The sequence below is a fragment of the Oncorhynchus mykiss genome, chromosome 3 (assembly GCF_013265735.2).
Source record: "Oncorhynchus mykiss isolate Arlee chromosome 3, USDA_OmykA_1.1, whole genome shotgun sequence".
NCBI lineage: Eukaryota > Metazoa > Chordata > Actinopteri > Salmoniformes > Salmonidae > Oncorhynchus > Oncorhynchus mykiss.
Window position 1 is genome coordinate 77,679,194 of NC_048567.1, and position 27,593 is coordinate 77,706,786.

Below are 27,593 nucleotides of genomic sequence, written 5' to 3' on the forward strand. Positions count from 1 at the left end.
GAAATGCTCTGAGACCAGGTTGGTTCCTCTTCTAGAATATTAGTTTAAAAGTATTGTGGAGCTCCTGCATCTAAATATAACAATTTGCACCCCAAATTTCAGTCCAAGTTAAGCACTGGGTCACCACTCTACCCAAACCCTCACAGGTTTTATCAGTCTTTTTATATTTATACCTATTCCGACATTTTTCTATGATCCACACACACTATCTCTACTGCACATCCAGATGTATTCGGAACAACATCCACAAGCACGTTTTCATCTCCAGCTCCCTGCTCAGTGCGCTCACATCAGTAAGTGAGTCACGTACCAGCGGAACAGCCCTCCTTCAATGCGAACTTGCCAGACCTATTGGAGAAAACCCCCAAGGCAGGATCTGTCACTGTTTCACTCATTGGCTGGAAGACGATCAGAAACATGTTATATGCACCAAGATATAAACTGGAGTCGGTGTAGGGCGTATTGAGGAATCTTGTGGTAACCAGATCTCAATGCCAAGACGAGCTGTTTTCAACTGTTGACGTGACTGGAGAATTGAACACAGGAAGAAGAAAAACAAACACAATTTTGAGCATATCGGAAAATCTACAACGTTGTGCACCTTATTTTTTTGGATTTGTGTAACCTCTAAAGAGGCAGTGTTGATTCTCTTACCTCCGAATCAATGCAGGATGCAAGAGCACAAGGTCCAACTGGACTGGATTACCGGATTAATGGACTGATTATAGGACAATTATCGGGCAAAAGTCCTTATCGCTCTCCAGATGTTCGTGAATGAAAGGATGTAAAACGTGGTCCCGAAAAAGCATATTTATTGGTGCATCTGCTATAGGGATACTTTATGGGTTAGTTCATGTAGCCTACATGTTCATAACCAGTATGCAACAGTGTGTAGCCTAGCTCTCACAGAAAAAAAGTATACTGTGTACTGTAGATGGTAGCCGGCTACGCTGGAAAATGTGTAGTTAAATGAATGAATATCTCCGTATTTTTCTGTAAACTAGGTGTAGATGCCGCATGGGCTTTGCGCATTTGTACTGCCTAACCTTCAGCATAGAGTGTTGAACAAACGGATGTAACCTTGTAGCAACAAGGGAAATCATGAACGCTTTAAAATCACTAAATATATTTTATTCATCGCACAAGTGAATCACGTCTGCCACATGTTCAATTGTGTATTGCGTTAGGCTAATGCGTGATATGTCTTTGGGCGTTCATCTCTGTTTACAGAAATAGTTCATTATATCTGTATATGGCATGTGAAGGAGGTTAGAATAACCGAGTAAAAGAGAGGAAAGGCTGGCTCATACATCGATTAAATATCCTCTGTCGTCTTGGATACAAAACTACCTGTCTCGTGTGATTTTAGTCGTAGTGTGTGGCACCTGGACAAATCAACAGGTTGGAAGTTAAAAGGGACATTTTTTAAGCACGCGCATCCTACACAGTAAAGGGATATGCGTCTTCCTGTCATATGTTTCCTTCTCTTCTGGGCTAAAGCCCGGACACTGAAAAATCTAAATTATTCTGTTCCGGAGGAGCAGGGACCTGGAACTGTTATCGGAAACATTGCTAAGGATGCCGGATTTGGACCGGTGGAGAAAGGAACCAAATCGAACTTTCGAGTTCTGGAGAATTCTGCTCCACATCTCATTGATGTGGATTCGGAGAGTGGGCTGCTTTTTACCAAACAGCGGATTGACAGGGAGACATTGTGCAAACGCAACCCTAAGTGTCAGCTCTCTATGGAAGTGTTTGCCAACGACAAGGAAATATGCATGATCAAGATTGATGTAGTGGATATAAACGACAACTCCCCCAGTTTCCCCTCAGATCACATCAATATTGATATTTCAGAGAACGCAGCTGCTGGGACACGGTTCCCTTTAACAATTGCACACGACTCAGATTCTGGACAAAACGGAATAAAGACTTATCAGGTCACCAGAGATGATTACAATACATTTTCTTTGGACTTGAAATTGAGGGGTGATGGAACCATATATCCTGAATTGGTGGTTCAGCGCCCTCTAGATAGGGAAGATCAGTCTCATCACACCCTCCTTTTGACAGCCATTGATGGAGGGGAGTATCCAAGATCAGGGTCCATGCAAATCAATGTGAGAGTTACTGATTCAAACGATAATAGCCCAGTATTTGACAAACCCGGCTACATGCTGGAGCTTCCTGAAAACTCACCGCCTGGGAGAATGCTGATAGATGTGAATGCAACTGATCAAGATGAGGGCAGCAATGGACAGGTAGTCTATTCTTTCAGTGGATATGCATCCGATAGAGTCCAAGAGTTGTTTTCTATTGATCCCAAAACAGGAGTCATTAAGATTCAGGGAGAAATTGACTATGAGGATAATCCAACCATTGAATTTGACGTGCAGGCCATGGACCTGGGGCCTAACCCCATCCCTGGCCATTGTAAGATTTCAGTCAAAGTGCTTGACAAGAATGATAACTGGCCCGTTATAAGTTTTGTCTCCGTCCGCCAGGGAGCTATCAGTGAGGCAGCGCCTCCAGAATCTGTCATCGCCCTGGTGAGAGTCACTGATAAGGATTCTGGGAGGAATGGCCAGCTCCAGTGCAGGGTGCTTGGCAATGTACCATTCAGGCTGCAGGAAAACAATGATAATTTTTACACTCTGCTCACAGACAGACCTCTAGACAGGGAACTGAAAGACGAATATAACGTGACCATAGTGGCCAGAGACAACGGAATACCTTCGTTGAATTACACCAAATCGTTCACAGTGAAAATCTTGGATGAGAATGATAATGCACCGCGTTTCACCAAGACAGTGTACGTGCTCCAGGTGCCTGAGAACAACATCCCAGGGGAGTACTTAGGCTCAGTTCTGGCTCATGATCCAGATATAGGTCAGAATGGAACTGTGTCCTACTCCATTTCACCGTCGCACATCGGAGACGTGTCAGTTTACACCTACGTGTCTGTCAATCCTACCAACGGAGCCATATACGCCTCAAGGTCTTTCAACTACGAACAAACTAAGTTCTTTGAGTTCAAAGTTCAAGCTAAAGACGCAGGGTCTCCTCATATGGAGGGCAGTGCCACAGTCAGAGTCAGTGTGCTTGACGTCAATGACAATCTACCAGTTATTGTATTACCCCTCCTGATAAATGACACTGTGGAAATCATGGTCCCTAGAAATGTAGGTCTGGGGTACATAGTGACCACGGTGAGAGCGGTCGATCAGGACCACGGGGAGAGCGGTCGTCTGACCTACGAGATCTGGGAGGGTAACGAGGAGCACCTGTTTGAGATGGACCCTGTGGCCGGCGAGGTGAGGACTGCCCATGCTGTGTGGGAGGACGTGGCCCCAGCTGTAGAGCTGGTAGTGAAGGTAACCGATCACGGCAAGCCCCCACTGTCTGCCGTGGCTAAGCTGATCATTAAGGCCAACACAGGAGCCATGGCAGCAGGGGAGTCCAGCGCCAGCGGGGAGCAGCAGCACTGGGACATGTCCCTGCCCCTCATCATCACCCTCTGCATCATCTCCCTCATGCTCCTGGCTGTCATGACTACCATCGCCGTTAAGTCCAAGCATCAAGATAAGGAGGCTGGGAATTATAACTGCCGTATGGCCGAGTACTCCAACTCCAATCCCCCGGTTGGAAACGGCAAGAAGAAGAGGATCAACAAGAGCGACATCATGCTGGTGCAGAGCGAGGTGGAGGAGAGGGACTCTGTGAGCAGGATGAACGTGGTGAGCAGCCCGTCTCTCATCACCTCGCCTATCTGTTTCGACTACCAGGCGACTAGCCCCCTGCCTCTCACGCTGCCCAGGTCAGAGGTCATGTATCTGAAAACCACTTTCAACAGCCTGACGGTACCTCGGGCTGGCTGTCACTCGAGCTTCGCGGGGCTTACCACAGAGACTCCTACGAATAGAATGTCAGTGATACAGGTAAGAAACAGAATCATTGTCAGCCTTTTATTCTCCATTCATGGATTCTAATCTGCCACAAGAGAGGTAATTCTTCAAATCAATACTCTCAGGCACCATGCAATCACATATCCTTCTTATCATTTTTATTCCCTGCCTGGCGCCCTACAATATTGCCAATTGAAGGAGTCAAAAAATGCAGCCAATACAGGATAATACGCCATATTGAAGAAATATATTAAAATATATGTTGGCACCGGTTGTTAGCGTGCTTGAATAGACTGTTTGCAATCTACTTCTCCTCCACAGAGATCCTAACCATTTTGAAATTGGCCCATTATGATTCGCTTCTACCAGCACCTTACAGGTGGTCTGAATAATCAGAAACCCATTTCTGTTAGATATGCAAACCATGTGAGTCTTGGACTGCGCTGCTGTGCTGCCACTGCCAGATCTGTCTGTGAAAACAAAACCCTGCCCGAAATGTGGGATTGGACAACAGCTTGTCTGATCACATTAGTAAAATATTATGTGCCAGACAGCTAGATGCATACAGCATAACCTTACAATCCCATTTCTTGCCCTCCACAAACATGGACCAGTTCCACAAATCCAAATCCTATGTTGGCACGATAAGGCCTTTACCAGGGTCCAGCTCTACCTTGTACAAAATGACAGGGTTGCTTTATGCAAGCCAGCATATTCAATTGACAGGGAATGCATGTATTTGTATTTAGCACAGCAGTGTTTTTCAGTTGTTAATGATGTAAATATCTAGGACAGTCTCCGAGATGATAACACTGATGACAAGGTCTGTTGCTAGGGCACGTTGCTATGGCATGTGGGTGTGATCAACACAAACACAATAATTCTCATGATAAGTAGAAACGTGGATGCAGATGACAGTGGCTGCTACATTTACTGCTCAGCCTCGCCAAACAGGCACGTGTAGTATGGACGTGAAGGAGATTTGTTCTTTTCAGGGTGCCACTTTTGGAACATGGTGTATTACCATGTTTCATATATTCCTAAATGATTCAAATGTACAGATCAGAATGTAGGCCAAGCCACAGCTATGGGCATATCCTTTGAATATCTCATGTTGCACACATTAAAAAAATATTTTTACAAAAAATGTCTGGAGAAACAATAAACTAATAATTTCTCTCTGATTTTATTCTCAGACGGATAATTTTCCTTCGGAGCCGAATAACGTGGCCAACAGGCAACCATTTGCTCAAAGGTAAGGTCGCTGTATGACAACGACCTAACCGCCTCATTTTGCATCGTAGTCAATATCGAGGCATCAGGCTATAAAAATATGTCAAAATAGGGCGCAGAGGCGATCACAAGAGAGATAGACAGTGAGTTATTTTTTTATATTTATTTCATGTTTCTCTCCCCATCCTGCAGCAGCTCAACTTTTAAGGATGCAGAGCGAGCGAGCCTCCGAGACAGTGGCCATGGTGATAGTGACCAGGCTGATAGTGACCTGGATACTAATAAAGGCTGCGCCTGCAACACGTCTGCCAGGGGGGCCCTCAAGATGAAAGCCACAGCAGTTAATGGCCAGCCTCTTGACCAGGGTGAGTGGAAGCTCTCTCTCTCTCTGACATCGTGAAGATGCTTAACAGACCCTTGTATCAGACCCCCTGCACCAAGCCAACATGCACTACAAACACGTGTGTTGACAGTCTGTCTATCCCTATAATCCTACAGAACCGCCCTCAGTGTAAAGCTAAAGTAAATGATGATTACACAGTGTACACCTCAAAGAGATTACTGAAATCATAATACTTAAAAGAGATTGTAGCAGTATGAATTCTTTGCAGCAGTAATGAAATCTTAGCTCTGTGAGACAGCTTCGTATTGTAGCTCAGTGCTGGTGCAGAAATGTTGAACTACACTGCCAAGATGACATGAAGGCGCCATAGTGGAAAATAGACGATAGTTAAGGGGATAAAAGGGTCCATTGACAGAAGGAAATGATATTCAAACACCCTCTGCCAGCTTTGTAAAGTGTACCTCTATGGCTGTCTCATTTGAACATTTCATTATTTGATTATGAACTTTCTGCAAGCCTTTGCTTGCATCACAAGACAGGGACAAAAGAGCATGACAGACACTTTCAGTACAAACAGACATGTAGCGTTTGGTGACTGCTGACAGAATACTTTCTTTCTCAGGTGCCTTTAATGGACTGTTAGAATGGTAAAGATGTACGTACGATAGGGAATGATAAATAGGACTATTTCGTGCCAGTTATGTCAAAAGTCTTGTTGATGTTCTCAATACGTATAAGCGTTGATGAGTTTGAAACACTTTCCGCCAGTCAAGTGCTTTTCACCACTTGTCGGATTCTGATTGGTTTATGTAGCTCTTTTTCTGTGCGATACAATGAGGCACATCTCCCATATACACCTTTCAAACCAAGATGTTTTTCTGTCAACTTTAGCATCTCGTCAGCTTTAGCATCCCGCCAACTTTAGCATCTCGCTAAATTTAGCATCGTGCCAAGTTTAGCATCGTGCCAAGTTTAGCATCGTGCCAAGTTTAGCATCTCACCAACATTAGCATCCTGCCAACTTTAGCATCCCGTCAACTTTTTGCCTACTTTTTGTTATAAATGAAATGTATAACCAACCTAGTCATTATTACGACTTGATCACAACAACATTGCATTTTGGTACACCAGAAGTACATTAATTTCTCTATTTTATTTCACCCATTTTTCTCCCCAATTTCATAATGTGCAATTGGTAGTTACAGTCTTGTCCCATCAGTGCCTTAGACTGCTGTGCCACTCAGGAAGCCCAGTAGTTCAACATTCCTTCCCCATCAGAACCCAAAATATAAGCTTGTTTTACTCCAATGTTTGTAAACAAAGAAAATGTAAACACATTCCTCAATACATGTTTATAACTATACTTCTGATATTATGGATGGTCAGTTCTAGCATCCATAGCTCTGTCTTTGAATTTGAGAGTGGTTACATTTCTCCAGCCCCCCCCCCCCCCCCCCGCTTTTTTACCCAAACAGTGATGGGGAGTACACTTTGTTATTGTTTTAGCTCCTTTAACAAGTGGATTGTTTTGTTTTTCTCTTCACTTGCGGTCACTTAGTAGCCAAGGCCTACTCCAGACTAAAAGCCTGTTTCTTGTCTTAATAACCCTCTGGAGTCCAAGCTCTGGGTGGGGGGGGGGGGGGGGGGGGGGGGGTCATACCAAGGATCATTTTGCGATTTGATTTAGAATTTTAAGACCCCTTCAGGTATTACAAAAATATATGAAAATATTATTGGATGAAACATTGGCATTACTGCTATAAGCCAATAGAAGGGCATTGAATAAAATATTCCCTACATGGAGCAACAGATAGTCTCAAAATGAAGTTTGTTCTGAAGTGTGTTTGTCTTTTATCTGAGAGTTATAAGAATGATCAGTAAACTATATATATATATATACATATATTTTTTACATGTACCGTGTATTCGTTGAATATTCCGACCCCTTGATTATTTGTTGGGTTTTTTTCCCCTCATCAATCTACACACAATAAACAAAGCAAAAAAATGGTTTTTAGAAATTGTTTCAAATTGCAAATTTAACATAAAAAAACTAAAATATCATTTATATAAGTATTCAGATCCTTTGCCTTTTGGCAAACTCCAAGTGGGATGTCATGTGCTTTTTTACTGAGGAGTGGCTTCCGTCTGGCCACTCTACCATAAAGGCCTGATTGGTGGTGTGCTGCACCATTTCTGTATGGACTTCACTTTGTGCACAGGGGCATTGTCATGCTGAAACAGGAAAGGGCCTTCCCTAAAAATGTTGCCACAAGGTTGGAAGCACAGAATAGTCTAGAATGACATTGTATGCAGTACCGTTAAGATGGACCTTTTCTGGAACTAAGGGGCCCAAACCATGAAAAACAGCCCCAGACCATTATTCCTCCTCCACCAAACTTTACAGTTGGCACGATGCATTGGGCGTTCTCCTGCCAAACCCGGATTCATCCGTTGGATTGCCAGATGGCGAAGCGTGATTCATCACTCCAGAGAATGTGTTTCCACTGCTTTAGAGTCCAATGGTGGCAAGCTTTTCAGCACTCCAGCCGACGCTTGGCATTGCACATGGTGATCTTAGGTTTGTGTATGGCTGCTCGGCAATGGAAACACATTTCATGAAGCCCCCAACAAACAATTATTGTGCTGACATTGCTTCCAGAGGTAGTTTGGAACACGGTAGTCATTGTTGCAATTGAGGACAGATGATTTTTATGCGCTACGCGCTTCAGCACTCGGGGGTCCTGTTCTGTGAGTTTGTGTGGCCTACCACTTCGCGCCTGAGTCTATGTTGCTCCTTGACGTTTCCACAGCACTTACAGTTGACCGGGACAGCTCTATCAGGGCAGAAATTTGATAAACTGATTTGTCGGAAAGGTGGCATCCTATGACAGTGCCACGTTGAAAGTCACTGAGCTCTTCAGTAAGGCCATTCCAATGCTAATGCTTGTCTATGGAGATTGCATGGCTGTGTGCTCAATTTTATACACATGTCAGCAAAGGGGCTGAAATAGCCAAGTCCACTAATTTGAAGTGGTGTCCAAATACTTTAGTATACAGTTGAAGTCGTACGTTTACATACACTTAGGTTGGAGTGATTAAAATTTGTTTTTCAACCACTCCACAATTTCTTGTTAACAAACTATAGTTTTGGCATGTCAGTTAGGACATCTACTTTGTGCATGACACAAGTCATTTTTCCAACAATTGTTTACAGACAGATTATTTCACTTATAATTCACTGTATCACAATTCCAGTGGGTCAGAAGTTTACATACTCTAAGTTGACTGTGTCTTTAAACAGCTTGGAAAATTCCAGAAAATTATGTCATGGCTTTAGAAGATTCTGTTAGGCTATTTGACATCATTTGAGTCAATTGGAGGTGTACCTGTGGATGTATTTCAAGGCCTACCTTCAAACTCAGTGTCTCTTTGCTTGACATCATGGAAAAATCTGAATAAATCAGCCAAGACCTCAGAAAAACAATTGTAGATCTCCACAAGTCTGGTTCATCCTTGGGAGCAATTTCCAAACGGCTGAAGGTACCACTTTCATTTGTACAAACAATAGTACGCAAGTATGAACACCATGGGACCACGCAGCCATCATACCGCTCAGGAAGGAGACGTGTTCTGTCTCCTAGAGATGAACGTTCTTTGGTGCGAAAAGTGCAAATCAATCCCAGAACAACAGCAAAGGACCTTGTGAAGATCCTGGAGGAAACAGGTACAAAAGTATCTATATCCACAGTAAAACAAGTCCTATATATAAGGCCGCTCAGCAAGGAGAAGCCACTGCTCCAAAACCGACATAAAAAAGCCAGACTGGGGTGGCAGCATCATGTTGTCGGAGTACTTTGCTCAGGAGGGACTGGTGCACTTCACAAAATAGATGGAATCATGAGGGAGGAAAATGATGTGGATATATTGAAGCAACATCTCAAGACATTAGTCAGGAAGTTAAAGCTTGGTCGCAAATGGGTCTTCCAAATGGACAATGAACCCAAGCATACAGTACTTCCAAAGTTGTGGAAAAATGTCTTAAGGACAACAAAGTCAAGTTATTGGAGTGGCCATCACAAAGACCTGACCTCAATCATATAGAACATTTGTGGGCAGAACTGAAAAAGCTTGTGTGAGCAAGGAGGCCTTCAAACCTGACTCAGTTACCACAGCTCTATCAGGAGGAACGGGCCAAAATTCACCCAACTTATTGTGGGAAGCTTGTGGAAGGCTACACAAAACGTTTGACCCAAGTTAAACAATTTAAAGGCAATGCTACCAAATACTAATTGAGTGCATGGAAACTTCTGACCCACTGGGAATGTGATGAAAGAAATGAAAGCTGAAATAAATTATTCTCTCCACTATTATTCTGACAGTTCACATTTTTAAAATGATGTGTTGATCCTTACTGACCTAAAACAGGATTAATTTACTACGATTAAATGTCGGGAATTGTGAAAAACAGAGTTTAAATGTACTTGGCTAAGGTGTATGTAAACTTCTGACTTCAACTGCACATTGGGGCGGCAGAGTAGCCTAGTGGTTAGAGTGTTGAACTAGAAACCGAAAGGTTCCAAGTTCAAATCCCCGAGCTGACAATGTACAAATGTGTCATTCTGCTCTTGAACAGGCAGTCATTGAAAATAAGAATTTGTTCCTAACTGACTTGCCTGGTTAAATAAAGGTAAAAAAAATTGTTTATCTCCATATATACTGTACTTTACTTCCAGGAGCTGCCTAAAACAAAGGTGTAAATTCGATGGATGTATTAAAATAGACCATCCATATCTACTCCCACTCTTGAACCAGCCGCCATGTGCACGGGAGATATAATAGGTCCTGGCAAAAATGGGACTGTATTAATTAGGCTCTAAAGACTTTTGCCAGAATTGTTTTACAAGCACTGTCTGTGAAGGAGGTAATAGTCACAGTTTGTCTGCAGTTGGAAACATAGACTTGACTGAAGTGGGGCCGGCTCTCATTTCCCTTAGTCAGAGACAGAAGTGTCTAGGAATGGAATGACTGTTGTCATCAGGGGGACGCACTGTACCACTTTCATCAGTTCCCTGGACAGTACTGTTGTCATCATTTCCCTGGACAGTACTGTGGTCATCAGGTCCCTGGACAGTACTGTTGTCATCAAGTGGACAGTACTGTTGTCATCAGGTCCCTGGACAGTACTGTGGTCATAATTTCCCTGGACAGTACTGTGGTCATCAGTTCCCTGGACAGTACTGTGGTCATCAGTTCCCTGGACAGTACTGTGGTCATTAGGTACCAGGACAGTTATTTTGTCATCAGGTGCACAGTACTGTGGTCATCAGGTGGACAGTACTGTTGTCATCAGGTGGACAGTACTGTGTTCATCAGGTCCCTGGACAGTACTGTGGTCATCAGGTGGACAGTACTGTTGTCATCAGGTGGACAGTACTGTGTTCATCAGGTCCCTGGACAGTACTGATGTCATCAGGTGGACAGTACTGTGTTCATCAGGTCCCTGGACAGTACTGATGTCATCAGGTTGACAGTACTGATGTCATCAGGTGGACAGTACTGTGATCATCATTTCCCTGGACAGTACTGTTGTCATCAGGTGGACAGTACTGTGTTCATCAGGTCCCTGGACAGTACTGATGTCATCAGGTGGACAGTACTGTGTTCATCAGGTCCCTGGACAGTACTGATGTCATCAGGTGGACAGTACTGTTGTCATCAGGTGGACAGTACTGTTGCCATAAGGTGGACAGTATTGAGGTCATCAAGTCCCTGGAGAGTACTGTGTTCATCAGGTCCCTGGACAGTACTGATGTCATCAGGTGGACAGTACTGTTGCCATAAGGTGGACAGTATTGAGGTCATCAGGTCCCTGGACAGTACTGTGGTCATCAGATCCCTGGACAGTACTGTTGTCATCAGGTGGACAGTACTGTGGTCATCAGATCCCTGGACAGTACTGTGGTCATCAGGTCCCTGGACAGTACTGTGGTCATCAGGTGGACAGTACTGTTGTGATAAGTTCCCTTGACAGTACTGTTGTCTTCAGTTGCCTGGACAGTACTGAGGTCATTAGGTGGACAGTCCTGTGGTCATCAGGTGGACAGTACTGTTGTCATCATGTGGACAGTACTGTGGTCATCAGGTGGACACTACTGTGGTCATCAGGTCCCTGGACAGTACTGTGGTCATCAGGTCCCTGGACAGTACTGTGGTCATCAGGTGGACAGTACTGTGGTCATCATGTGGACAGTACTGAGGTCATCAGGTAGACAGTACTGTGGTCATCAGGTCCCTGGACAGTACTGTGGTCATCAGGTGGACAGTACTGTGGTCATCATGTGGACAGTACTGTTGTCATCAGGTGGACAGTACTGAGGTCATCAGGTGGACAGTACTGACGTCATAAGGTGGACAGTACTGAGGTCATCAGGTGGACATTACTGAGGTCATCAGGTGGACAGTACTGAGGTCATCAGGTTGACAGTACTGAGGTCATCAGGTGGACAGTACTGAGGTCATCAGGTGGACAGTACTGTGGTCATCGTGTGGACATTACTGTTGTCATCAGGTGGACAGTACTGTTGTCATCATGTGGACATTACTGTTGTCATCAGGTGGACAGTACTGTGGTCATCATGTGGACAGTACTGTTGTCATCAGGTGGACAGTACTGTTGTCATCAGGTGGACTGTACTGTGGTCATCGTGTGGACATTACTGTTGTCATCAGGTGGACAGTACTGTTGTCATCATGTGGACATTACTGTTGTCATCAGGTGGACAGTACTGTGGTCATCGTGTGGACATTACTGTTGTCATCAGGTGGACAGTACTGTGGTCATCATGTGGACAGTACTGTGGTCATCATGTGGACAGTACTGAGGTCATCAGGTGGACAGTACTGTGGTCATCATGTGGACAGTACTGTTGTCATCAGGTGGACAGTACTGTGGTCATCATGTGGACAGTACTGTTGTCATCAGGTGGACAGTACTGAGGTCATCAGGTGGACTGTACTGTTGTCATCAGGTGGACAGTACTGAGGTCATCAGGTGGACAGTACTGTGGTCATCATGTGGACAGTACTGTGGTCATCATGTGGACAGTACTGTTGTCATCAGGTGGACAGTACTGAGGTCATCAGGTGGACAATACTGTTATCATCATGTGGACAGTACTGTGGTCATCATGTGGACAGTACTGTTGTCATCATGTGGACAGTACTGTGGTCATCATGTGGACAGTACTGTGGTCATCAGGTCACTGGACAGTACTGTTGTCATCAGGTGGACAGTATTGAGGTCATCAGGTCCCTGGACAGTACTGTGGTCATCGTGTGGACATTACTGTTGTCATCAGGTGGACAGTATTGAGGTCATCAGGTCCCTGGACAGTACTGTTGTCATCAGGTGGACAGTATTGAGGTCATCAGGTCCCTGGACAGTACTGTGGTCATCGTGTGGACATTACTGTTGTCATCAGGTGGACAGTACTGTGGTCATCATGTGGACAGTACTGTTGTCATCATGTGGACAGTACTGTTGTCATCAGGTCACTGGACAGTACTGTTGTCATCAGGTGGACAGTACTGTTGTCATCAGGTCCCTGGACAGTACTGTGGTCATCAGGTGGACAGTACTGTTGTCATCAGGTCCCTGGACAGTACTGTAGTCATCAGGGCCCTGGACAGTACTGTTGTCATCAGGGCCCTGGACAGTCCTGTGGTCATCGTGTGGACAGTACTGTTGTCATCAGTTCCCTGGATAGTACTGTTGTCATCAGGTCCCTGGACAGTACTGTGGTCATCAGGTCCCTGGACAGTACTGTGGTCATCAGGTCCCTGGACAGTACTGATGTCATCAGGTGGACAGTACTGTTGTCATCAGGTGGACATCACTGTGGTCATCAGGTGGACAGTACTGTTGTCATCAGGTCCCTGGACAGTACTGTAGTCATCAGGTCCCTGGACAGTACTGTGGTCATCAGGTGAACAGTACTGTTGTTATCAGGTGGACAGTACTGTGGTCATCAGGTCACTGGACAGTACTGGGGTCATCATGTGGACAGTACTGTTGTTATCAGGTGGACAGTACTGTGGTCATCAGGTCCCTGGACAGTACTGTGGTCATCAGGTCCCTGGACAATACTGATGTCATCAGGTCCCTGGACAGTACTGTGGTCATCAGGTGGACAGTACTGAGGTCATTAGGTGGACAGTACTGTTGTCATCAGGTCCCTGGACAGTCCTGTGGTCATCAGGTGGACAGTATTGAGGTCATCAGGTCCCTGGACAGTCCTGTGGTCATCAGGTGGACAGTATTGAGGTCATCAGGTCCCTGGACAGTCCTGTGGTCATCACGTCCCTGGACAGTACTGTGGTCATCTGGTCCCTGGACTGTACTGTTGTCATCAGGTGGACAGTACTGTTGTCATCATGTGGACAGTACTGTTGTCATCAGGTGGACAGTCCTGTTGTCATCAGGTCCCTGGACAGTACTGTGGTCATCAGGTCCCTGGAAAGTACTGTGGTCATCAGGTGGACAGTACTGAGGTCATCAGGTGGACAGTACTGTGGTCATCAGGTGGACAGTACTGAGGTCATCAGGTCCCTGGACAGTACTGTGGTCATCAGGTGGACAGTACTGTGGTCATCAGGTCCCTGGACAGTACTGTGGTCATCAGGTGGACAGTACTGTGGTCATCAGGTGGACAGTACTGAGGTCATCATGTGGACAGTATTGAGGTCATCAGGTCCCTGGACAGTACTGTGGTCATCAGGTCCCTGGACAGTACTGTTGTCATCAGGTGGACAGTACTGTTGTCATCAGGTCCCTGGACAGTACTGTGGTCATCAGGTCCCTGGACAATACTGATGTCATCAGGTCCCTGGACAGTACTGTGGTCATCAGGTGGACAGTACTGAGGTCATTAGGTGGACAGTACTGTTGTCATCAGGTCCCTGGACAGTCCTGTGGTCATCAGGTGGACAGTATTGAGGTCATCAGGTCCCTGGACAGTCCTGTGGTCATCACGTCCCTGGACAGTACTGTGGTCATCAGGTCCCTGGACTGTACTGTTGTCATCAGGTGGACAGTACTGTCGTCATCATGTGGACAGTACTGTGGTCATCAGGTGGACAGTACTGTTGTCATCAGGTGGACTGTACTGTTGTCATCAGGTGGACTGTACTGTTGTCATCAGGTGGACAGTACTGTTGTCATCATGTGGACAGTACTGTTGTCATCATGTGGACAGTACTGTTGTCATCATGTGGACTGTACTGTTGTCATCAGGTGGACAGTACTGTTGTCATCATGTGGACAGTACTGTGGTCATCAGGTGGACACTACTGTGGTCATCAGGTGGACAGTACTGAGGTCATCAGGTCCCTGGACAGTACTGTTGTCATCAGGTCCCTGGACAGTACTGTTGTCATCAGGTCCCTGGACAGTACTGTGGTCATTAGGTGAACAGTACTGTTGTCATCAGGTGGACAGTATTGTTGTCATCATGTGGACAGTACTGTTGTCATCAGGGCCCTGGACAGTACTGTTGTCATCAGATGGACAGTACTGTTGTCATCAGGTTGACAGTACTGATATCATCAGGTTGACAGTACTGATATCATCAGGTTGACAGTACTGTGGTCATCAGGTGGACAGTACTGTTGTCAACAGGTTGACAGTACTGTTGTCATCAGGGCCCTGGAAAGTACTGTTGTCATCAGGTTGACAGTACTGATATCATTAGGTGGACAGTACTGTTGTCATCAGGTCCCTGGACAGTCCTGTGGTCATCAGGTGGACAGTATTGAGGTCATCAGGTCCCTGGACAGTCCTGTGGTCATCACGTCCCTGGACAGTACTGTGGTCATCAGGTCCCTGGACTGTACTGTTGTCATCAGGTGGACAGTACTGTTGTCATCATGTGGACAGTACTGTGGTCATCAGGTGGACAGTACTGTTGTCATCAGGTGGACTGTACTGTTGTCATCAGGTGGACTGTACTGTTGTCATCAGGTGGACAGTACTGTTGTCATCATGTGGACAGTACTGTTGTCATCATGTGGACTGTACTGTTGTCATCAGGTGGACTGTACTGTTGTCATCAGGTGGACAGTACTGTTGTCATCATGTGGACAGTACTGTTGTCATCAGGTGGACTGTACTGTTGTCATCAGGTGGACTGTACTGTTGTCATCAGGTGGACTGTACTGTTGTCATCAGGTGGACAGTACTGTTGTCATCATGTGGACAGTACTGTGGTCATCAGGTGGACACTACTGTGGTCATCAGGTGGACAGTACTGAGGTCATCAGGTCCCTGGACAGTACTGTTGTCATCAGGTCCCTGGACAGTACTGTTGTCATCATGTGGACAGTACTGTGGTCATCAGGTGGACAGTCCTGTGGTCATCAGGTGGACAGTACTGAGGTCATCAGGTCCCTGGACAGTACTGTTGTCATCAGGTCCCTGGACAGTACTGTTGTCATCAGGTCCCTGGACAGTACTGTGCTCATTAGGTGAACAGTACTGTTGTCATCAGGTGGACAGTATTGTTGTCATCATGTGGACAGTACTGTTGTCATCAGGGCCCTGGACAGTACTGTTGTCATCAGATGGACAGTACTGTTGTCATCAGGTTGACAGTACTGATATCATCAGGTTGACAGTACTGTGGTCATCAGGTTGACAGTACTGTTGTCATCAGGGCCCTGGAAAGTACTGTTGTCATCAGGTTGACAGTACTGATATCATCAGGTTGACAGTACTGATGTCATCAGGTTGACAGTACTGTGGTCATCAGGTGGACAGTACTGTTGTCAACAGGTTGACAGTACTGTGGTCATCAGGTGGACAGTACTGTTGTCAACAGGTCGACAGTACTGTGGTCATCAGGTGGACAGTACTGTGGTCATCAGGTGGACAATACTGTTGTCATCAGGTAGACAGTACTGTAGTCATCATGTCCCTGGACAGTACTGTGGTCATCAGGTGGACAATACTGTTGTCATCAGGTGGACAGTACTGTAGTCATCATGTCCCTGGACAGTACTGTGGTTATCAGGTCCCTGGACAGTACTGTGGTCATCAGGTGGACAGTACTGTTATCATCAGGTGGACAGTACTGTTGTCATCATGTGGACAGTACTGTTGTCATTAATTGAACAGTACTGTTGTCATCAGGTGGACAGTACTGTTGTCATCATGTGGACAGTACTGTGGTCATCAGGGCCCTGGACAGTACTGTTGTCATCAGGTTGACAGTGCTGTTGTCATCAGTTCCCTGGACATTGCTGTTGTCATCACTTCCCTGGACAGTACTGTGGTCATCAGGGCCCTGGACAGTACTGTTGTCATCAGGTTGACAGTCCTGTTGTCATCATGTGGACAGTACTGTTGTCATCATGTGGACAGTACAGTGGTCATCAGGGCCCTGGACATTACTGTTGTCATCAGGTTGACAGTGCTGTTGTCATCATGTGGACAGTACTGTGGTCATTAGGGCCCTGGACAGTACTGTTGTCATCAGGTTGACAGTGCTGTTGTCATCAGTTCCCTGGACATTGCTGTTGTCATCACTTCCCTGGACAGTACTGTGGTCATCAGGGCCCTGGACAGTACTGTTGTCATCATGTTGACAGTACTGTGGTCATCAGTTCCCTGGACAGTACTGTGGTCATCAGGTGGACAGTACTGTTGTCATCAGGTTGACAGTACTGTTGTCATCATGTGGACAGTACAGTGGTCATCAGGTTGACAGTACTGTTGTCATCAGGTTGACAGTACTGTTGTCATCAGGTTGACAGTACTGTTGTCATCATGTGGACAGTACAGTGGTCATCAGGTTGACAGTACTGTTGTCATCAGGTTGACAGTACTGTTGTCATCAGGTGGACAGTACATTGGTCATCAGGTTGACAGTACTGTTGTCATCAGGTTGACAGTCCTGTTGTCATCAGGTGGACAGTACAGTGGTCATCAGGTTGACAGTACTGTTGTCATCAGGTTGACAGTACTGTTGTCATCAGGTCCCTGAAAAGTACTGTTGTCATCATGTGGACAGTACTGTTGTTATCATGTGGACAGTACTGTTGTCATCAGGTCCCTGGACAGTACTGTTGTCATCATGTGGACAGTACTGTTGTCATCATGTGGACAGTACTGTTGTGATCAGGGCCCTGGACAGTACTGTTGTCATCAGGTGGACAGTACTGTTGTCATCATGTGGACAGTACTGTTGTCATCATGTGGACAGTACTGAGGTCATCAGGTGAACAGTACTGTTGTCATCTGGTCCCTGGACAGTACTGTGGTCATCATGTGGACAGTACTGTTGTCATCAGGTGGACAGTACTGTTGTGATCATGTGAACAGTACTGTGGTCATCAGGTTGACAGTACTGTTGTCATCATGTGAACAGTACTGTGGTCATCAGGTCCCTGGACAGTACTGTGGTCATTAGGTTGACAGTACTATTGTCATCATGTTGACAGTACTGTTGTCATCAGGTGGACAGTACTGTGGTCATCAGGGCCCTGGACAGTACTGATGTCATCAGGTTGACAGTGCTGTTGTCATCATGTGGACAGTACTGTTGTCATCATGTGGACAGTACTGTTGTCATAAGGTTGACAGTACTGATGTCATCAGGTTGACAATACTGTGGTCATTAGGTGAACAGTACTGTTGTCATCAGGTGGACAATACTGTGGTCATCAGGTTGACAGTACTGTGGTCATCAGGTTGACAGTACTGATGTCATCATGTTGACAGTACTGTTGTCGTCATGTGGACAGTACTGTGGTCATCAGGGTCCAGGACAGTACTGTGGTCATCAGTTCGTGAGACAGTACTGTTGTCATCAGGTCACTGGACAGTACTGTTGTCATCAGGTCACTGGACAGTACTGTGGTCATCAGGTCCCTGGACAGTACTGGGGTCATCAGGTCCCTGGACAGTACTATGGTCATCATGTGGACAGTACTGTGGTCATCATGTCCCAGGACAGTACTGGGCTCATCAGGTCCCTGGACACTATTGTTGTCATCAGGTGGACAGTACTGTTGTCATCAGGTCCCTGGAGAGTACTGTGGTCATCAGGTAGACAGTACTGTGTTCATCAGGTAGACAGTGCTGTCGTCATCAGGTAGACAGTACTGTGTTCATCAGGTAGACAGTACTGTGTTCATCAGGTAGACAGTACTGTGTTCATCAGGTAGACAGTACTGTGGTCATCAGGTAGACAGTACTGTGGTCATCAGGTAGACAGTACTGTTTTCATCAGGTAGACAGTGCTGTCGTCATAAGCTAGACAGTACTGTGTTCATCAGGTAGACAGTACTGTGTTCATCAGGTAGACAGTACTGTGGTCATCAGGTAGACAGTACTGTGGTCATCAGGTAGACAGTACTGTGGTCATCAGGTAGACAGTACTGTGGTCATCAGGTAGACAGTACTGTGGTCATCAGGTTGACAGTACTGTGTTCATCAGGTAGACAGTACTGTGGTCATCAGGTTGACAGTACTGTGGTCATCAGGTAGACAGTACTGTGTTCATCAGGTAGACAGTACTGTGTTCATCAGGTTGACGGTACTGTGGTCATCAGGTAGACAGTACTGTGGTCATCAGGTAGACAGTACTGTGTTCATCAGGTTGACAGTACTGTGGTCATCAGGTAGACAGTACTGTGGTCATCAGGTAGACAGTACTGTGGTCATCAGGTAGACAGTACTGTGGTCATCAGGTAGACAGTACTGTGGTCATCAGGTTGACAGTACTGTGGTCATCAGGTAGACAGTACTGTGGTCATCAGGTTGACAGTACTGTGTTCATCAGGTAGACAGTACTGTGGTCATCAGGTTGACAGTACTGTGGTCATCAGGTAGACAGTACTGTGGTCATCAGGTAGACAGTACTGTGTTCATCAGGTGGACAGTACTGTGTTCATCAGGTGGACAGTACTGTGTTCATCATGTTGACAGTACTGATGTCATCAGGTAGACAGTACTGTGGTCATCAGGTTGACAGTACTGATGTCATCAGGTAGACCGTACTGTGGTCATCAGGTTGACAGTACTGTGTTCATCAGGTAGACAGTACTGTGGTCATCATGTGGACAGTACTGTGTTCATCAGGTAGACAGTACTGTGGTCATCAGGTAGACAGTACTGTGGTCATCAGGTAGACAGTACTGTGGTCATCAGGTTGACAGTACTGTGGTCATCAGGTCGCTGGACAGTATCAAATCAAATCAAATGTGTATAGCCCTTCTTATTGCTGGACAGACACCCAGCCTAAAACCCCAATCAGCAAGCAATGCAGGTGTAGAAGCACGGTGGCTTGGAAAAACTCCCTAGAATGACCAGTACCTAGGAAGAAACCTAGAGAGGAACCAGGCTATGAGGGATGTCCAGTCCTCTTCTGGCTGTGCCGGGTGGAGATTATAACCGAACATGGCCAAGATGTCCAAATGTTCATAACTGACCTGCATGGTCAAATAATAATAATCACAGTAGTTGTCGAGGCTGCAGCAAGTCAGCACCTCAGGAGTATATTTCAGTTGGCTTTTCATTGCCGGTCATTGAGAGTGTCTCTACCGCTCCTGCTGTCTCTAGAGAGTTGAAAACAGCAGGTCTGGGACAGGTAGCACGTCCGGTGAACAGGTCAGGGTTCCATAGCCGCAGGCAGAACAGTTGAAACTGGAGCAGCATCACGGCTAGGTGGACTGGGGACAGCGAGCAGTCATCATGTCAGGTAGTCCTTAGGCATGGTCCTAGGGCTCAGGTCCTCCGAGAGAGAGAAAGAAAGTAAGAGAGAATTAAAGAGCGCATACTTAAATTCACACAGGACACCGGATAAGACAGGAGAAGTACTCCAGATATAACAGACTGACCCTAGCCCCCCGACACATAAACTACTGCAGCATAAATACTGGAGGCTGAGACAGGAGGGGTCAGGAGACACTGTGGCCCCATCCGATGATACCCCCGGACAGGGCCAAACAGGAAGGATATAACTCCACCCACTTTGCCAAAGCACAGCCCCCACACCACTAGAGGGATATCTTCAACCACCAACTTACCATCCTGAGACAAGTCTGAGTATAGCCCACAAAATACTGTTGTCATCGGTTCCCTGAACAGTACTGTGGTCATCAGGTCCCTGGATAGTACTGTTGTCATCAGGTAGACAGTACTGTTGTCATCAGGTCCCTGGACAGTACTGTGGTCATCAGTTGGACAGTACATTGGTCATCAGGTACCTGGACAGTACTGTGGTCATCAGGTCCCTGGACAGTACTAAGGTCATCAGGTGGACTACTTTCCACTCCATTGCTATGAGCTGTGTGTTTGTGGTATGCCCAGGAGGACAGAAATGGTTGCCAGGGGGATGTGTGTGTGTGTGTGTGTGTGTGTGTGTGTGTGTGTGTGTGTGTGTGTGTGTGTGTGTGTGTGTGTGTGTGTGTGTGTGTGTGTGTGTGTGTGTGTGTGTGTGTGTGTGTGTGTGTGTGTGTGTGTGTTGTCAGGGGAAACGGCAGGGCCAGTCTCTCTGTGGGATGTGTAAATTCAATCCTACCTTTCTGGAGCACATATTTCTGAATGTAATTCTCCAGACCCTGTCCAAAGACCAATCAAATGGAACGATACTGAAAGAGATGTTTCATATGTTCAGAAACGGAATTGACACGCAGCACAGACGCTTACTTGACTGTAATGTCAATTAATTTATAGACCTGCATTTAGTGAGATAAGATCATTGCAAAGAACAGGTACTAAAATGAATAGCTTGTGTTATGGATTTTTTTCTGTTGTACTCAGAGTTGTGTCTTTGGTTGTACAATATGTTGTTTAAAGCTAAACTGATTGTTACACTGAATGGTTACTGTTGGTCCGTTTTATATTGAATTGACAGGCAGTTTGCAGACAGTTTTCTCCTCTGGGGCAATCGGTTTCTGGTATGATGTATTTGCTCTATAGGCCCAAATTGCCCTCGTAGTGAGGTGTAGGTTGATGTGTCCTTTACCTGGACAGGAGGATCATATGGCCTGGAATAATAGTTTCAACTTAGCACAAAGTCACCACAAGCCCTAACAACAGGGTGGATTGAATATTGCTTTTTTTTTTTGTGTATTTTCACCTTTATCGTAGACTCCTCTCGGATTTGATACAGGCGATGAATGCACCAATAGCTGTCCTCCCTTCGAAGTATGTCCTGTCACCAGGAGCCTCTAGCTGCGTGTGTACCGGGCGTCTCTGTTGCTAGGCTTTTTCTATTTACCACGACCAGGCAGGTTCTTTGTCTTTGAAAACATTTCCCACCCCCCCCCCCCCCCCCCCCCTTTCAGCTTAGACGTAATACCACCACCCTTGTGATCTCTTTAAATGGCTTCTCTGTGTCTCTGGCTTTTAACAAGCATCCACAAGGCACACGCCTGCAATTGTAGACCCATTAAAGATGATTAGTCTTGGAACTCTATGGTGCTTTCAGAGATTTTAATTTTACTGACTCGGGCACGTACATGGCAAAACACAGCCAGATGTCTACTCTGGCTATGTTTTGTAAGATCCCCCACATTGTCTTTAGGAATAGTTACAGGACAGCTGTTCTCTCTTAATTTGACCACTCTGTTGTCGCTAAAACAAATCCTGCGTCACAGGAAATGCTAACGTGTATTTGAGTTATAAATATGCTTCTAAAGTTTCGAATTTCCACAATTTCAGACTTAATTTGCACTAACGAAAAATGGATCAACCCATCAAAAAAATGTCCATTAACTATAATCCACATAATAATGAACATTTCCTGTTACTGCAGGATTATTTTCCTGCTGTGAGAAACTGGTCAAATTAAGATCCTACATCTGTATGTAAGAAGGGAAGTTCCTAACGTGTGATTGGTCTGTGTTGTGTGAGACATGGCAAATCCGCATACCATCCACCACTGAAAGGTGTATCTTGGCAAAGGGTGTGCAACTCGTTTGACACAAACACACTAACTTTGATAACAAATAGCTATTGTTTCGGGCAAAGTGAGAGTCTTCGCCTGTAAGCTGTGAAAATAAACTATCCCTGTGAGTCAAGGTATGATAGTTTCCTATATTTAACCACTTTCCATATGCATTGCAAAATAAACATAAAATGCCTTGTTGGCACCTCTCTCAACAGGTGCTCAACCCATATATCAATTCTTAATTGTCTGAACTCATTTGAATTCAACGCACATAGTGAGAAGGCAATGTAACACTGGATTTTTAGTCACCACAGTCATAAAAACTGTAGTCCAAAATATCAACTGTGCAAATGCTTCCATGAACCTTTTCAATACACAGACCTCTCTCTCTACATCATTGTCAAAGGCTAGTTTCTTTACAGTGGGGATAGCTACCTTTAAAACTACATTTAAATGAGTCTCTTTCCTGGTCGTACTGCCTATGTTGTGGTTGTTATACAGTGCCTTCGGAAGGTATTCAGACCCCTTTACTTTTTCCACATTTTGTTACGTTACAGCCTTATTAAAAAATGTATTAAATAATTGTTTTCCCTCATCAATCTTCACACAATACCCCCATAATGACAAAGCAAAAACAGTTTTTTAGAATGTTTTGCTAATTTGTATATATATATTTTTTTACATAAGTATTCAGACCCTTTACTCAGGACTTTGTTGAAGCTTTACAGCCTCGAGTCTTTATGGGTATGACACTACAAGCTTGGCACTTGTATTTGGGCAGTTTCTCCCATTCTTCTCTGCAGATTCTCTCAAGCTCTGACAGGTTTTTTTTTCAGGTCTCTCCAGCGATGTTCGATTGGGTTCAAGTCCGGGCTCTGGCTGGGCCACTCAAGGACATTCAGAGACTTGTCCTGAAGCCATTCCTGCGTTGTCTTGGATGTGTGCTTAGGGTCATTGTCCTGTTGGAAGGTGAACCTTCGCCCAAGTCTGAGGTCCTGAGCGCTCTGGAGCAGGTTTTCATCAAGGATCTCTCTGTACTTTGCTCTATTCATCTTTTCCTCAATCCTGACTAGTCTCCCAGTCCCTGCCGCTGGCTTCCGTCTGGTCACTCTACCATAAAGGCCTGATTGGTGGAGTGCTGCAGAGATGGATGTCCTTCTGGAAGGTTCTCCCATCTCCACAGAGGAACTCTTGAGCTCTGTCAGAGTGACCATCGGGTTCTTGGTCACCTGACCCTTCTTCCCCATTTGCTCAGTTTGGCCGGGCGGCCAGCAAAACTTCTTCCAACAAACTTCTTCCATTTAAGAATGATGGAGGCCACTGTGTTCTTGGGGACCTTCAATGCTGCAGAAACATGCACTGTCAACTGGGGGACCTCATATAACAGGTGTGTGCCTTTCCAAATCACGTCCAATCAGTTCAATTGACCACAGGTGGACTCCAATCAAGTTGTAGAAACATTTCAAGGATGATTTCACGGAAACAGGATGCACCTGAGCTCAATTTCGAGTCTCATAGCAAAGGTTCTGAATACTTATATAAATAGGGTATTTCTGTTTTTTTTTATTTTATAAATTTGCCAACATTTCTAAAAACCTGTTTTTTCTTTGTCATTATGGGGTATTGTGTGTAGATTGATGAGGATTTTTATTTATTTCATTCATTTTAGAATAAGGCTATAGCGTTACAAAAATGTGAAAAAAGTCCAGGGGTCTGAATACTTTCCGAATGCACTGTATGCATATATATGTAAAACTGGTGTGGTTCTCCCTCTGACTGGAGATGAAAAGCAGACAAAAACAATTGCACTTCCCAGGCAGCATATTTGGTACCTTAGAAGTTTGTAGTTTCCTATTGGTTCTGGTAACAAAGCCATACATTTCCTGACCAGTAAAACTGTACATTGTTTTTTAAACACCCTGCGAACGGAAGTGAAAACATGGCCTCTTCTGGGAACGTTTATTTTAGTTTGCAGGGAGGTTCTGAGAATGTTTTACTCCGTTGAAAGTTTTATTAAAACTCTTGAGATCAGAAATATTGGTTGTTTGAGGTTTTACCCCCCCCCCCCCTTTTTTTGGTGGTTGTGATCTTGTCTCATCACTGCAACTCCCCAATGGACTTGAGAGAAGCGAAGGTTGAGAGTCATGCGTCCCCCGAAACATGACATGCCAAGCCGCACTGTTTCTTAACACACTGCTCGCTGTACTCAGAAGCCAGCCGCACTAATGTGTTGGAGGAAACACCATCCAACTGACAACCGAAGTCAGCTTGCTGCCTCCGGCCTGCCACAAGGAGTCACTAGAGCACAATGAGCCAAGGAAATCCCCCCCAGCCAAACCCTCCCCTAACCCGGACAATGCTGGGCCAATTGTGCGTCGCCCCATGGGCGTCCTGGTCACGGCCAGCTGTGACACAGCCTGGGATCAATCCCAAGGCTGTAGACCGCTGCACCACTCAGGAGGCCATTTTGAAGATTATTTGTTGTAACTTTCTTAAGACATTCACAGAATGAAGAATTTTAATAACAATGCTAGATTATTTTTTTGAGCTCCAAGCGCAGATGGAAATTAATTTCCTTAGGCATAAATCATCCGAAAACATGTATGAGATTCAAACCTATAATCTTGTGTTCTCTGTCCATGGAATTAGTCCACTGCACCACCAGGATGGAGTTAGGATGACATGTTTTTTAAGCTTACAAAGCTGTTCATTTTAGTCTATTCAAACAGACCTCATTTCAAAGAAAAAAACACTCCTTAAGATCCGGTGTGGCCAATTAGTGGGCGAGGCCAATAAACCTGAACACACAAGATAGGGAGAGTTAGAGAGAGTTTTGTTGATGCTGAGAATGGAATGTATTTGTTTTTAAATAACCATGATAACCATGAATAGAACCATGAGGAAACCTGAAGGAAACGTTATGTTGAAGTACTGAAATTCCTGTAGAAGAAAGTTGCTTCTTAACGTTCTCTGAACTATTTGAGAACATTCCCAATGTCAAACCAGTTGGAGAGCCTTCCTAGAACATTTCCACCATTTACATTAAATCTAACCATGTTGGAAGTTTTAGGAAATGTTCTGTTAAAGAAATGAAATGTGCTGAGATTATTCCAAAGCCAAGCAACTATCCTGCAACATTCCCAGAAAGTTGTGGGAAGGTTGTTTGCTAAATAACCACAGGACAACCACGCTCTCACCAAGCTCTAAGAAACATATGGTTCTCAGAACGTGATGCGCTAGCTGGGATGGTTCTCAGAACGTGATGCGTTAGCTGGGATGGTTCTCAGAACGTGATGCGCTAGCTGGGATGGTTCTCAGAACGTGATGCGCTAGCTGGGATGGTTCTCAGAACGTGATGCGCTAGCTGGGATGGTTCTCAGAACGTGATGCATTAGCTGGGATGGTTCTCAGAACGTGATGCGCTAGCTGGGATGGTTCTCAGAACGTAATGCGCTAGCTGGGATGGTTCTCAGAATTGTATGTGCTAGCTAGATTGACTGTAATCTGTTGTTAGTCTGCCTTGCTGGATATGCCTTCAAAAGCACAGGGATTGTAATGTGTGGGATCCATGTTGCAGTTTTGCCAAATCGAACAGTCTCTTTTGATTTAATATGCATTTTGAATTCACATTTTCTCTTGATCGTAGTCCTGACAGACTGGAAATTTGAGTGGTTGTACTAATTCCCTAGAAATGATTTATTCATTCTTCTATAGTTTTTATTTGAGTAGGTTTGGGAGGACATATGGGTCTCTAGTGCTGAAATTGAGCTCTGAATTACATTTTATTATTTATCTTCAATATTTGATAATACCTCAAATGCACCCATCCCTTTGTAAAGTGGTTGTCATTTAATAGCAACTTTTTAACTCTTTCCATAGGACAAGGCAGATCTGTTCACTGCACAGATGAATGTCGTGCGCTGGGCCATTCTGACAGATGCTGGATGCCAAAGCTACGTGTAGGAAGCCAAGCAGACAGTGGCGATAATCGCACCGACCTTTTCATCCCAGTGGGAATGGAGGCCACGGCTGAGACAGAGATTTATGGCAGCCTCAACCGCAGCGCAGCCAGAAAAACCCTCAGCACGTTCGGCAAGGAGCAGCGGGACAGCACCATCCTAGTGGCCAACATCAAACCCTACTTCAAGTCTCAGCGTGCCCGCAGTCCCCTGCTGCAGGAGTGCTCTTCCGGGTCCAGCAGCCCCACCAAAGGGAACACACCCCTGGACTCCCACACCAAAGGGCCTAGGGAGGAGGTGGGGAGGGACGGGGAGGGGGGCTCAGACAGCAGTGCCTATGGACCCCCAGACGGCCAATGTTCACCGCCCCATACGGAATTGGAGGAGCCGTCATACATGGCTTGCGGCCTCACGCCCAAGTCCCTGTCAAACAGCCTTATCCACAGCTCTGAGATCAGATCTGGGATCATCAGCCAGGAGTGTGTGGGGATGGAGTGTGTCAGTCCAAACCAGCGGGACTCTGGGGACTGAAAGGTCAGGGTCTGGGCCTCATCTGGGTGCCGTGTGATGCGGTCACAGATGAATGACGGAAGGGTAATTTATGTTCACCCAGGAAGGTTCCAGACATTGTACTGTATAACCAAAAACCATCAGACATTAGCTCTGTCTTTTTTTTTATTCTGTGGTTTGTTGTTAAACGTAAAGGAAAACATGTATGTCCATGGTTCTGACTGCTGTGAGCAAGAAGGGGAAGAAAATCATTGCTTTCATGCTATTATGTGTTTTCATGCTATACTGTTCAATTTAGATGTCCATGTTTTACACAATTCAAGCTCCAATTTTGTGAGGCTGTTGAACGAATTGCTGCTGTTAAGGTATTAAGTCCTGTCTGCTTTTGTTAAGTGATATGCTTTTGTCTTCACTTACTGTAGTGTATGAAAAACATCCGCTTGGATTTATAATTTAAGTGAAATACAACGTGAAGTGTCTTATAAACGTTTAAATTCGACTCTGCTCTGGTAAACCAGGGAATGTCCCTTTTCATAAAACCATTTGAGGTTGCTGAAAAATCAAGCCGTTTTTTACAAATGTATTTGTAATTTTATCGTCGGTTTATGTGCAAAAAAAAGCTGAGCTTTCAAGTGAATATGAGCTACTGTACTTGTGTATTGTATTAAATTTGTATACACACGTGCTA

At 45.2% G+C, this 27,593-nt stretch overlaps 1 protein-coding gene across 1 annotated transcript; it reads left to right on the plus strand.

Annotated features, from left to right (window-relative positions):
* The first annotated feature begins 269 nt into the window (after positions 1–269).
* Positions 270–27,593, plus strand: LOC110520623 (protocadherin-17). Its single transcript, XM_021598026.2, has 4 exons — positions 270–3,938; positions 5,102–5,160; positions 5,331–5,503; positions 26,316–27,593. The coding sequence occupies exons 1-4, from the start codon at positions 1,458–1,460 to the stop codon at positions 26,924–26,926; spliced, it is 3,324 nt and encodes a 1,107-aa protein (XP_021453701.2). The 5' UTR covers positions 270–1,457; the 3' UTR covers positions 26,927–27,593.

Bases quoted from the DNA above. Each gene is read 5' to 3' on its own strand.
- LOC110520623 (XM_021598026.2), top strand. From the start codon at position 1,458: ATGCGTCTTCCTGTCATATGTTTCCTTCTCTTCTGGGCTAAAGCCCGG. The intron at 3,939-5,101 runs GTAAGAAACAGA...TTTTATTCTCAG, and splicing joins ATAGAATGTCAGTGATACAG to ACGGATAATTTTCCTTCGGA. The intron at 5,161-5,330 runs GTAAGGTCGCTG...CCCATCCTGCAG, and splicing joins AGGCAACCATTTGCTCAAAG to CAGCTCAACTTTTAAGGATG.